The sequence below is a fragment of the Enhydra lutris genome, unplaced genomic scaffold (assembly GCF_002288905.1).
Source record: "Enhydra lutris kenyoni isolate GAN:26980312 unplaced genomic scaffold, ASM228890v2 scaffoldscaffold8, whole genome shotgun sequence".
In the NCBI taxonomy this organism is placed as follows: Eukaryota; Metazoa; Chordata; class Mammalia; order Carnivora; family Mustelidae; genus Enhydra; species Enhydra lutris.
Window position 1 is genome coordinate 26,140,105 of NW_019154092.1, and position 13,957 is coordinate 26,154,061.

Genomic DNA, 13,957 nt, shown 5'->3' on the forward strand with positions numbered 1-13,957 from the left:
TTTCAGCATCCTGGGATTGAGCCCTGCATCGGGCTCTCTGCTCGGTGGGGAGCCTGCTTCCCTCTCTCTCTCTGCCTACTTCTGATCTATCTCTATCAAATAAATAAGATCTTTAAAAAAAAAAAAAATCTCTTAAGATATCATCAGTACTTGGGGCACCCGGGTGGCTCAGTGGGTTAAGCAGCTATCTTTGGCTCAGGTCTTGATTCCAGGGTCCTGGGATCAAGCCTCCCATCCGGCTCCCTGCTCAGTAGAGAGCCTGCTTCTCTCTCTCCCTCTGCCTGCTGCTCTGCTTACTTGTGCTCTCTATCTCTCTGTCAAGTGAATAAATAAAATCTTAAAAAAAAAAAAAAAAAAAAGAAGACCTCATTCAGTACTCTACTTAGACCCAAGAGTGGGCAATTTTGGTTTTCTGGCTGAGCCAAATAGCATTTTGCAATTGCAGCATCCCCCACCAATTCTCCTCCACCCTGTGAACAATGTTAAGGATCTCCTTCTGCCATCTGGTTCAGGGACCTTGCCTCCAGCCAGTCCCATATATTGACTCACAAGGAGGAGCCTGGGGGCATCAGCTCTGTTAGACACTGTGACTCACTGCATGGGGCTCTCACTCTTTCAGGGTGTTGGTGTCAGCAGCTGTGCTCTCAGAGCTGACTGCTGCTGCTCCAGAGCGTGGCGACTGTTCATTAAGGACGTGCTGGCTTCTCCATGCTAGACCACAGGGCTTGCAGTCTGCTAGGCTTTGATTATTACTCTGTTAGTTCTAGTTCAGAAAGGCAATAAAGCCATCCTCCACTCCAAGTTGGCCAGTTCCCGTCTCTCACTGCCCAAGGTGGAGGTGGCTCTTGATCCATCTAACTGGGAAGTCCATGAGAATCTCAACATCCTGACTCTAGTGTCTGTGATGTCACTCCTGCCTTGTCTTCTGTGAAAAAGGACCAGGCCTCCTTCCCCAGGATTAAGGGGCAGTAGGATCCTCTCCCATGTCTCCATATCCAATGTAACACACTGTCTTCTCAACTGTCCCCTAAACTCCTCCAGCTTCATCCTGTCTATCCCCTTGTGCTACACTCAGTTCCATGTGTATACTGACACACGTCTTCACTATCAGCCAGGCCACTCTGTAGCCCTAACTCACATCACCACCTGCCATCCTTCTCCTGTTCTTGAGCTGCAGTGTGGTTGGGGAAAACACACATACATAGACCAACACACATGTGTGTATATGTGTGCATGCATATATGCCTGTGCACATCACACACACACACACACACACACACACAAAATCCCAGACCAACGTTTTCTGACCAGATCCACCATTAATTCGTTCACAGTGCATTTTTCAAACACCTTCCCTTATAATCCTGCTTTTTACTTATAATCAGTTCTACTACGTGGGCTTAGTTAAACAAATCTTTATTGATCACTAAATATTTGCTGGATATGAGGGGTTGGGTCCACTATGAATAAGATATGGCCTCTGCTTTCTAAGTACTAACAGTCTTGAGAGGAAGAGAAACGGGTGGAATAACAGACACGGGTGAAATCACCAGGAGCCACAATGTGATCGCTGCTACAAAGGTTGTATGAATCATTTCAAACAGCAGCCCAGAAAATGAAGGGAAAGATAACTAACTGCAGATGGAGAGTATGGAAACAGTTGAATTGGGAATGACTCTCGTGTTCTTGGCTTGGGTGGCCAAGCTGACAAAGCATGTGAGAGGCATCTATGGAAGTCGTAGGCTTGAACTGGAGGGGTGTACAGGGATTGCCAAAATCTTTTGGTCAGTATGTTAGTTTGACATCCCTACAAAATTATTATGGTATTTTGAGGTCCCCATGAAATATCCAAATGGTAATATTCCCATGTTAGAAGCTCAGGAGTGAAAGCTTGCCCAAAGAGAGTGCCCATAGAATCATCTCAGTACCAAGTAAGAAGGAAAGGAAAGAATTCAAAAGCCATAGCATTTAACAGGGGGACAGACAATAAGAAAAGGATGGAGAAAGAAAGAAAATTAGGTGACTGTTTCTGCCTCCTAAATCTACCTGCAATTGCATTTTCCTTCTCATTTCAAACTACTTGCTAGACTTTTCTAATCGGATATTGCTCTAATATCTCAATACAATTTTCACCGGAAAAAAAAAAAAAAGCTTTTACTTCTGACTCCCTTGTTTGTGTTAATGTGGTTAAAAGGATCGTTTCTTCCCACCAACAGTGTCTATGTTTTGAGTTACTCTGTCCTGGTGGGTTCAGTGCCTCCTTCACAATTACTCATCCTTTAAGAATCCGCTCACCACCCCACCCCCACAGTCCCTCCTGAAAACCTTCTCTAATATCATGGTCGTCAGTGTGAATTTGGGACTATGCAAATCCTAGGTTTGCATTATACCCTGCATACAGTTTGACCACTGCGTTTATAAGAGTTTATAAGTTCTGTAGTTATATTATTTCGTAAGTACTTATTTTTGTTTCTTGGGATGAAGAAATACTTATTTATCATTGTATATTCCCAATAAAATGCAAATGGAATGTTTGGTGAACAGGGACAAACTAAATGTTGAATAAATTAACGAAGAAATGAGTGGAGTGATACCAGGAAAGAGATTCCTTCTTTTTCTGCCCTTTTCACATTATGTAGCGGTATTTCATATTTTCTCTTGTATCTACATACCTTTTATATAGATGTCCTGTTAATAAACCTCCTGATCATAAGGACCATTTTTATGTTGTAATGGCCATACATTATAATTTAGAAATCAGAAATTGCCCAACTTAGCTCTCATCTCTTTGACATGAATTCTAACACATGCACTGAGATTTTCAGTAGATTTAAAGGGCCAGCCATCTATCAAACTATTTCCCAAGGACGCCTGATGCATAAAGTGTTCCTTGATGCTGCAACATACAGGAGTAAAGAGCCAGTGATAGTAGATAAAGGACACATTAGTTTTTGTTTCTACAAAATTTTTATGTTTTAGGTAATATTAAGAGATGACTCTAATAAGCCAATCACTTGAAACTTATTCTCATCTGTGTGTATGTGTAAACCAAAGTATTACGGGAAGCATAACTCAGGTAGGTACTTTGAATATCTCTAGCCATTAATTATTTGCACAAAGTATAATTCAAACTGATATATTGTAAGTACATGTTTTTGTTATTTTTTTAATAAGTACATGTTTTAAGAAAAGTACATTTACTATAATGTTCAACTAATTTAGGGGGGAAACCCTGTAAGTTAAATCTTTCACACCTTGTTAACACTCAATTTATTTTTTTTTTTTATTAAAGATTTTTATTTATTTGACAGACAGATCACAAGTAGGCGGAGAGGCAGGCAGAGAGAGAGAGGAGGAGGAGGTAGGCTCCCCGCCGAGCAGAGAGCCCGATGCGAGGCTCGATCCCAGGACCCTGGGATCATGACCTGAGCCGAAGGCAGAGGCTTTAACCACTGAACCACCCAGGCGCCCCAACACTCAATTTATTTTAAGGCACTCAAGTGCTTTGTCGGTAATGGTATTTGCTCCTGTGTACAGATATTTATGAAATAGATTTACTCTCATGCCAGGAGAAAGAAGTCAGGAGCTAGAGCACTAGCTCTGTTTGACTCTGAACAACTGCCTTTAACTCAATGAGTCATAAGTTTCAGAATTTTTAAAGGGGAACGATTTTAAGAATGACATACAATGGTACTGGATAATGCATGTATTCACACTTACTCTCAAAGCCTTGGAGTAAATGTCTTATAAAAGAATACAATGTTGAAACTGACTTTGTCAGCGTCTGAGGGAGCTGAACAATCCAACAGAAATAAAATTTGCTTTAGCTATTTCTTATTCTGGAAGCTACAGTTCTGTTCATTACTAAACAGAAACCAAACTCTCAATAATGAGGCATAAATACTTGCCCATAGGACTCAGGTATAAAAGCACTAATTTTAGATAGGATTTATATACAGTCTCCAGGGTTGATTTGTGAAAGTGTTTTGGTAAAGCCTGCCTTGTTTATTTAGGAGTTTTCCCAGAGTGATGGGGAATGAGAATTATCACCAACGTGCTACCACCCACATCTAGCTCAAGAGAAAGGAATGGAAATTAGAAGACATACTTCTCTCCTGATTTAATTATGCACCCAATGCTTAAGAGTCTCCCTGGTACTCAGCACTGTTCTAGGCACTGGAAACACAGTGGAAAACTAAACACACTCTTCCTAGAAAGTTAGTCCTCTGCTAACTTAGTCACTAACACTTAAATAATACTATGAGAGAAGTCACTCAACAGTTAAGCCCTAACCAAACAGAGGAGAGTATGGTTTTCTCCATTCAAAGACAGAGTGGTCCTTGGCAGCTAGGGAAGAAAGGGAATAAAGAGGAGATGCCAAATCTACTGGACCTGAAAAACTGGCAAGATAGGGCTGGGGAGAGAAGGGTAGGATAAACTGGGAGAGAAACAGGAGGGCACTTTTGACCACAGAAGGAACTCTGCTATTGTGTTCAAACTGAATGCCAAACTTCTCTTTCTAGCAGCATACCACATCCTTTATACATTTATAGGCTCTTCCACTATGCCAACAGCAATAGTTAACCTTTCTTAGACGTTTCCTAGCCTGGTGCTGATTCCATTGACTCTGTTTAATTAAGAAGAGTTCAACTTAACATTTACACTTTCAATTATATTACTAAAAACTACATTTATTGAACCTGATGTACTAAACACCGCAGAAGGCTTCCCATGGATTTTCTGGTTTAATCTTCACAACAGTTTCCGTGTTGGGTGCTATTATTAATCCCATTAAACAGATCTGGAACTAAGGCACAGAAAGGTTGTTCAGGTCACACGGCTAGTAACTACTGGAGCAAGGATTCTGACCTCTAGTTATTTTTTGTGTAAGAGATTTTGTAAAACATATCGAAGTCTATCTTCCCCTTAACACCCCTAGAATATTCTCCTACCTGTGTCTAGTTAACAAGGAGTCAAAAGACTGTCCCTTTAGATCATCTGTGATTTTTCTGTTTCTCCCTTAACCAGATAAACTGCAAACCTGTTAAAACCAATGAAGGGGCATTGGGAAGAACCGAGAAGCCTTCACGGAGCCAGCCACCTAAATACTGCTCCAGAACCCGAGCTCTCTCAAAGCAGGCCCAGGCTCCCCTGCCTGCAGTGAGCACACAGGTGCCCGAGCCACAGTCTCCTTGGCGCCACCTGAGCTCCAGGCCCGAGCACTTTCACAAAGCGCTGGACTCCCGAGCGGCCTCGGGCGGCCGGGGGCGATCGCTGGACACCGCAGGTCTGGCTGCGGAGAGCCGGCTTTGCCCTTGGGCCGGGGCCGGGGTCGCGTGGCCCGCGCGGCTCTGGGGCTGCTCAGGCCGAGTCCCACCGGGTGACCCAGAGCCTCCCTTAGTCCCGGCCACTCTACTGAGAGGAAGGGACCGGGAAGGACAGGACGGCGGGGCGGGGCCTGCCACCCAAAGTCCCCAGCCCAGGGACGTCACGGTCCCGGGTGCGTGTGCGAAGAGGGGCGGGAGTCCACCGCGCGCCTCCCTCCTCTAAGGAATTCCCACCTCGGGCGCCTGCAGCTCGGGCGGGCTCACGGTTCCATTTTCCTCGCGGCGGCCGCACCTGGCACCGCGCCCCTGGCTAGGGCGGCGCGGCGGCCGCGAAGAGCGGCCCTGGGGGCGGGTGCTTCGGGGCGGGGCCGGGGGCGCGCTGGCGGGGACGCGGGGGAGCCGGCGGTGAGAGCCCGGCGAGCGGCCCGAGGCGAGGGCGCGGCGGAGGCGGGGGCGCGATGGCGCGGAGTGCGGAGGGCGCCGCGCTGCTTCTCCTGGTAAGTGCGGGCAGCGGGGACGCGGCGCCCCGGGCGGGCGAGGGCGCGGGCGCGGGCGGGCGCCGGGCTCGTGCCCTGACCTGTCCGCCTGCGCCTGAGCGGAGCCCGGCGCCGGGCGCTCCTTCTTTGTGCCCCGAGGTGGGGAAGGGCTGGGCAGGCTGTGGCGAGCCCGAACCTCGAGGCTTCGGAAAAGTCGCTGGATCTCCGCGGGCGTGTGGGAAACCGCCTGAAGTTCTGCTTTGCTGGCCGCCTCACGCCGGCCCTAGCGCCTCTTCTGGCTGTGGTCCGTGGGTGTCGTGGTTCCGGAGCACCTTTCCTGGAGATCCGGGCTTTGTTTGCAGTCTTCTCCCTCGGACGGGCAACACGGACGCAGGGGAGACAGCGGCCGTGCCTTCGTGCGGGTTCGGGCGGTTCTCCGCCGTCCGGGCCGCGTCAGTGAGCCGGAGAAAGCCGAGGAAGGCCTTGATTCCTAGACGGCTGCAAAGGGCCCAAATAGGGTTTTCTTAAAAACGCATCTTACAGAGTTTAATGTGTTGTTGTTGGTGTTAAAGCCACGTTACTGTCAAAATCACCCACATAAAGGTAGTTTTAACCTGAAGTTCACAAAATTGGTGTTCTAAAGCTGTTTCCGGGTGTTAAAGGTAATAAACATATGTAATAGTTCGAAGATTTTTTTTTCCTTCATTTTAAAAGGTGACAAACCGAAGTGCGGCGGCACAGTCACCTTGGATTTTCAGACTTTATTAACGAAAACGGCTTGAACCACTGGAAAATAGTATTGGGTCTCTAGAGCTACATTTCTAATGCTTGGTTTCAGTGCTCCGATTAAGTTTTGAGTATCTTTTCTCTGTTTGGTAAAGGAATTGCACATGGCTAAGAAATGTGTGGGGCTTTGCTAAATGGGTTTTGATAAAGTGAGTTATTCGCCTAATGTAAGTGCAGGCTCACCTTCCTGAGACTTAAATATGTTCAGAGAGATTAGATACAAAGTCATACTCAGTTTTCTTATATAATGGTTAAAATTCATTAAAAACAACACAAGTTCATTCTCTGTATTTAAATTTCTAACTTCCGGGGCACCTGCCAGGCTCAGTGGGTTAAGCGTTTGCCTTGAGCTAAGGTCATAGGTCAGGATCCCAGGGTCTTGGGACCCAGCCCCAAGTCGGGCTCACTGCTAAGCTGAGAGTCAGCTTCTCCCTCTGCCTGTGGCTCCCCACTGCTCATGCTCACACTCTGTCTCCCTCTTCCTCTCATAGAAATAAAATCTTTTACAAATTAATTAATTAAATAAAGTTCTAACTTCCGGAAGAGTACCTTCTCTCTCTCCCAGAATTGCAATGGAGGGGGGGAAAAAATACACACACACACACATTTATTTATTTATTTAATAGTATTAATACTCATTAATTATGTTAATATATATTTTTTCCTGTTTTGTGTGTGTATATCACAGAAAAAAAAAAAAAAGATAACTAATCCAATCCAGGAAGTCTCACTGGAATAGCATAATTAAGACCTCCAGACCTTTGGCACACCAATTCATTTTCATGCTCTGTTTATCAATTTCATTTTGCTGAAGTCACTGAGGTAATTTTTAGTCAAGTTCATTTTGTTAATAAAACTTTACTGTGACTAGCCTCTGGAATAATAGAGCAACTAATTCCCTCATTGTGATACCTCCTGACTAGGTAGGATACCAATCTAACATAGCACCTGGCTTACCCTGAGGGTTAAATATTAAATTCCTTTCACATAGGAAAAGAACTGCCTTAATTCTCAAATGGTGTACCAAGCAGTCCAAGTTATGTATATTTTTGGAGAAATAGCTAATAATTTATGCATATTTTGTTTTAGCAATCCAGTGTTTTTACTCTATCAGGCAATAATTGACTTCTTTATGAAGTGATTATAACTAACTGAACTGGAACAGATTCTAGACTATTCTTTGTATTTTCTGTTGTTTTTTTTTTTAAGATTTTATTTATTTATTTGACGGACAGAGATCACAAGTAGGCAGAGAGAGAGGGTAAGCAGGCTCCCTGCTGAGCAGAGAGCCTAATTAGGCCTCCATCATGACCTGAGCCAAAGGCAGAGGCTTAACCCACTGAGCCACCCAGGTGACCCTGTTATGCTTTTTGTGATATAAATTTGAGTATGTTTATCTTTGGTCAAAGAACAATGGACAGCCCCACCCCCCCCATGTTTGAAGTTGAAAGTTTACTCTTTGGTAAAGAATGGAAAGCAACTCATCTGTCAGAAGGAGTTCTTGAGGAAATGAGTCTTTTATAGAAGGGAATATAAATTGTATTCTGTATGGGTCAGAGTTCAGTTACAGATAACAGAATTGATTCTAGCTAGTTAAAGCAAGAAGGGATATATTTCAGGGCAGTAAGTTGATTGCGTGAGTATAGAAAGGATTGAGGAAACAGACTTCATTTTGAGTTGTCAGTAATGACTTCCAAGCCACACAGCCAAATCCAAGCACTTAGGGAGTTGCCGTCTCTCCTGTGATCAGAAACCACTACTGCCAATCCCACAATGCAGAAATTGCCATGATCTGGATGCTACTTTTGCTGCCAGGTCCAGAACCATGCCATATTTACTGGGAGGCATGCCAACTAAATGTACCAGGACCCTGCCTCTTGGCACCCATTAATCTAATTGTAGGCACTGAGACAGTAGTAAGATTGGGGCAAAAACCCAACTGCATCCTACATACTAGGCTTGCCAGTATGCATATAGCTTCTACTTCACTTTCTTCTTTCAGATCTTATGTAAAAGCTGATTGATTGAACCTAAATCATAGTTTGAACTTTGTAGCTGCAAGGGAATCTAACCTGTGGTCTTTAGCTTTCCTTTGCAGTTCAGGGAGACACACAAGGAAGGAGATACTGAGTGGCACCCACACAACTATCACACAGTCAGTTAGGCCAACTCTATCAAAATGGAAAATAGAAACAATTTCATGACAGTCTTTCCTCTTCAAAAGTGTTTTACCTGAGACCTACCCAACACCAAATGCTCCACAGATAGAATTCAGAGGGTCCTTAGACATGGCTGGGAATAAATTACATATCTATGTTTACTAATCTCTACCTGAAATTTAGCATTTCTTTAAATCATGAGTCTAAGAAAGACACTGCCTTAGCATTAGCAGTACCTGTGACTTTGTCACAAATATTGTCATGTCATACTATAGTTACCTGAAAATACCATTTGTTCTCATCACTAATAGACTTCTAAATCTTATTGTTAATGTATTGATAATGAAGAATGATGTCACTACATCGCAAATTGATGTTTCTTAAATTCTGACCACTTCAGTGTAATGGAATTCATTCATAATCCAATGGGTTTTTTTTTTATTTTACAAATTTCAAAATATTATTCTGAAAAAGGGTCCATAGGCTTCACCAGACTGCTAAAGAGGGCAGACTGCTAAAGGGGGGGAGATTTTCTGATGGTTGCCTCCGTTTTGCCTTTGACTAATTCAGCTTGTTTTTAAAAACCAAACTACATTTTAAGGATTCAGTGGTAAATTGTATTATGAACAGTCATATCTACTGGTGTATTAGTTTGCTAGGGCTGCTGTAACAAAGTACCAAAAATTGGGTGGCTTAAAACGGTAGACATTTATTGTCTCACAGTTCTAAATGTTAGAGGTCTGAAGTCAAGGTGTCAGCAGAGCTATGTTCCCTCTGAAATCTGTAGATTTCCTTCCTTGCCTCTTCCTACTGTTTGGCTGTTTGCCAGCTATCTCTGGCATTCCTTGCCTTTTAGACACCTCACTGCCATCTTCCAGCTTCACATCACATTCTTCTTATATCTCTTCTTACCACCTTACCTATGCACATTCATTTGGCCTAATTCTCCCCAATCCTAGACATACTTAATGAGCTAAATTAAAATCCCCATGGTTGAGGTCCAGAAATATGTATTGATAGAAACTTTGCAGCTAATCTAATTATCAGACAGGTATAAGAGTGGGAATTACTGGTCTAAATTTTACAAAACAGTTTAATCATGAATGAGGCATACAAATATTTATGTGGAAAAAAATTACACATTGACTAGGGATTTTTTTAAACTGCCAAATTATAGAAAAATCAGAAACCTTAACTGAAATCATAAATGAGCTTTAGATCAATTTGAGCATTTCTTAATCATAGCTTTTTTTCCCGTTTTTCAAAGTGCCACAAATTAAGAGCTGAATAACACTTTCCAAACATATTGTCCATATATAAGAGATTATTTTCTTAGTTAAGGTTATCTTAAAGTATCAGTTGTATACCACATATGACATTGTACTATTTTTGTTTACTTCAAATTATTAAAAATTATTGAGATTGTTATTATATGCAAAGCTTAGTGATTAAAGTAAAATAAGCTAGAATATCAGGATTTATATTGTAGTCTAAATGGTAATATGATAGAGCTCATAAGAAGAGGAACTATGTAGAAACTAACCATATAGGACCACTGTTGAGTAATGCCTTGCTCAATTTTAAGCATATTAGCCATTGGGAGACCATGAAAAAGCCAGACATGTTCTGCCATCATGGTGTTTATGGTCTAGTAAACAAGTAAATGGCTAAATTCCAATTGGGTTATAGTAAGGAGAGTAATTATAAAACAACAGATAATACCAAGAAGCCTACAGAAGGAGCTCCAACACTGAACATCCCACCAATATCTGAGAATACTTATAAATTAGTGATAAGATGACATGAAGAGAAGAAGGGGGAAGAATGTTCTAGGTAGAGAAAAGAGTATATGCAAATATACTGAAGACATGGGTGCATGGTTCTTTGGAAGAAGAGAAGGAGTTCATTGTAGGTGGAACATAGAATGTGAGGCAAAACCCATGCAGAAAGATGAGTGCAGCCTTCTTGATACCAAGGGAAGCCACAGAAGGCTAATATACATATTTAGGGAGGCTAATAAGGCTAATAGTGCTAATAAACATATTTAGGGAGGTGTTCAAATCATTAAAAAAATAAAACATGAATTTTGGTTGAGTTGGTCAGAAAAAGGTCAAGAAAGAAGTGATAGTAATTGACTGGTTAGAAACAGTTTTTCCTCATTTTTTTTTTTTTTTTAAGAGATGTTCCAAAATTTGGGGTGTTGTGATCAAAGACAGGCAGAAAAGTTCAGAGAGTACAGTGGAGGGAGGGTTTAGCCTGGCAGGAGGGTTGGCTTGGGAACAATGATTCTCAAGAAAAATTTGGGGGACAGGGGTTCGGAAGGTGCATTTTGGTTGTCACGAGGCCCAGGATTATATTGATTTTTAATACCCCAAATCCAGGGATGCTAAGCCTCCAGCATTCTTCAGAACCGTCAAGGAGAATTGGCCGCTCATGAATATTTTTTCTTCCTGGAAATGCCAATAGCACCCCCATTGAGAAGTGGTGATAGACAAATAGTGAGCTTCTAATGAGGGATTCATCTTACTTATCTCTATTCTCTTTTGAAAATCCAAATATCTCTCATGAGTCAAGTGGGTACTGCCTGGCTGATTGGAGAATGAGAGGGGAGATTTGGGTAGAAATGAAGTGAGAAAAGAGTTCAGGTTCTCCCTATCCTAAACTACCTCCATCCCATTATTCTTTCAAGTTCCCGACAAAGCAAACCAATAAATAAATAAATAAATAAAACTGGGAGGTGGCAGTGTAGGAAGATCCTGATCTCACCTCCTCCCATAGACACAACAAATCTGTGACTGTATAGGGAATAATTCCCTGTGAAGGGGGCCTAGAAATTAGGTCAACAGAGCCTCCACAACAGGGGACAGCAACAAGATAGGTAGAAGAGGACCGCGGTACTACAATCAGTCATATCTGTAATAGCTAGTTAATGAAAGCACAAAATAAGAATATCACATCAAAAACATAAAACAAGGGGGCGCCTGGGTGGCTCAGTGGGTTGGGCTGCTGCCTTCGGCTCAGGTCATGATCTCAGGGTCCTGGGATTGAGTCCTGCATCGGGCTCTCTGCTCAGCCTCTCTCTCTGCCTGCCTCTCTGCCTACTTGTGATCTCTGTCAAATAAATAAATAAAATCTTTAAAAAAAAACAAAAACATAAAACAAGGGGGTTGCAAAAGTGTAGTGTTTTTAGAAAGCATTTAAACTTAAGTGACCACCAACTTAAAATAGATGGCTATGTACATAGGTTGTTATATATGAACCTCATAGTAACCATAAACCAAAACCTATAATAGATACACAAAAAATAAAGTGAAAGGATTCCAAACAACACTAAAGAAAATCGCAAATCACAAGAGAACAAGAAAAGAAAGGAACAAAGAACTACAAAAACAACAAGAAAACAATTAACAGAATGGCAATAAATACATACCTATCAATAATTACTTTAAATGTAAATGGACTAAATGCCCAATCCAAAGACACGGAGTAGCTAAATGGATAAAAAAATACCAGGGCCTGCCTATATGCTGCCTATATAGGTATTTTTTTATCCATTTAGCTATAGTGACTGATTCACTTTAGATCTGAAGACACACACAGACTGAAAGTGAAGAGACAGAAAAACATATTCAATGTAAATGGAAGCAGAAAGCAAGCTGGGGTAGCAATACTTGTATCAGACAAAATAGACTGGTGTAACAAGAGAGAGAAGGGTGTCACATAATGATAAAGGGGTCAATTCAACAAGAAGACATATTGTAAATATGTAAATATGCATCCAACATAGGAGTACCTACATGTATAAAGCAAATGTTAACAGACACAGATTGGGAAATTGACAGTAATACAATAACAGTAGGGGATTTTAACACCCCACTTACATCAATGGATAGATCATCTAGACCCAAAATTAATAAGGAGACATTGACCTGGAATGATGCATTAGACCAGATGGACTTAATAGATTATTACAGAACATTGCATCCAAAAACAGCAGAAGACACATTCTTCTCCAGTGCACATGGTACATTCTCCAGGGTGGACCACAATGTAGGCCACAAAACAAGTCTCAGTAAATTTAAGGTTGAAATCCTATCAAGCATTTTTTCTGACCACAGTGGTATGAAACTAGACATCAACGACAAGAAGAAAACTGGGAAAGACACAAACACATAAACACTAAAACATGTCACTAAACAAGCATTGGGCCAATTAAGAAATCAAAGAGGAAATCAAAAAGTACCTTGGGACAAATGAACGTGAAAACACAATGTTCCAAAATCTATGGGATGCAGCAAAAGCAATTCTAAGAGGGAGTTTTACGACAATAGAAGCCCACCTCAGGAAACAAGAGACATTTCAAATAGACAATTTAACCTTACACCTAAAGGAACTAAAAAAAGAGGGGCACCTGGTTGGCTCAGTCAGTTAAACATCTGACTTTGATTTCGGCTCAACTCATGATCTCAGAGTTGTGAAATCGAGTCCTGCTTCAGGCTCTGAGGTGGGCACGTAGTCAGCTTAAGATTTCTCTCTTCCCTAACCCCCTCTTCAAATAAATAAATAATTCTTTTAAAAAAGGAGGGGAAGGGGAAACTAGAAAAAGAGCCCAAAGTTAGTAGAAGGAAGGAAATAATAAAGATGAGAGCAGAAAAATAAAATAGAGATTTAAAAAAAAAAACAGTAGAAACTGAGAGCTGGACCTCTGAAAAGATAAACAAAATTGATAAACTCTCAGCCAGATTCATCAAGAAAAATAGAAAAATGGCCCAAATAGAATCAGAAATGAAAGAGATGTTAAAACCAATACCACAGAAATACCAGTGATCACAAGAGACTACATGAACAATTCATATGCCAACAAATAGACAACCTAGAAGAAATGGATAAATTCCTGGAAACATATAGTCCTCCAAGACTGAGAATGTAAATTGGTACAGCCACTGTGGAAAACAGTATGAATGTTCCTCAAAAAATTAAAAATAGAATTACTATGTGATCTGGCAATTCCTCTTCTAGGTATTTATCCAAAAATACATATGTACCCCAATGTTCATTGCAAGCCAAGGAATGGAGGCAGACTAAATGTCCATCAATAAATGGATGCAGGGTGTGTGTGTGTGTGTGTGTGTGTGTGTGTGTGTGTGTGTGTGTGTGTGTGCGCGTGTGTAATGAAATATTACTCAGCCATACAAAAGAATGAAATCTT

At 41.8% G+C, this 13,957-nt stretch overlaps 1 protein-coding gene across 1 annotated transcript in view; it reads left to right on the top strand.

Moving 5' to 3' along the window:
- The first annotated feature begins 5,785 nt into the window (after positions 1–5,785).
- Positions 5,786–13,957, top strand: part of LOC111142408 (desmoglein 2) — a 42,490-nt gene continuing 34,318 nt past the window's right edge. Inside the window, exon 1 of the mRNA XM_022495477.1 lies at positions 5,786–6,259. Within this exon, the coding sequence (XP_022351185.1) occupies positions 5,786–6,259 (474 nt within the window). The remainder of the gene's footprint in view (positions 6,260–13,957) is intronic.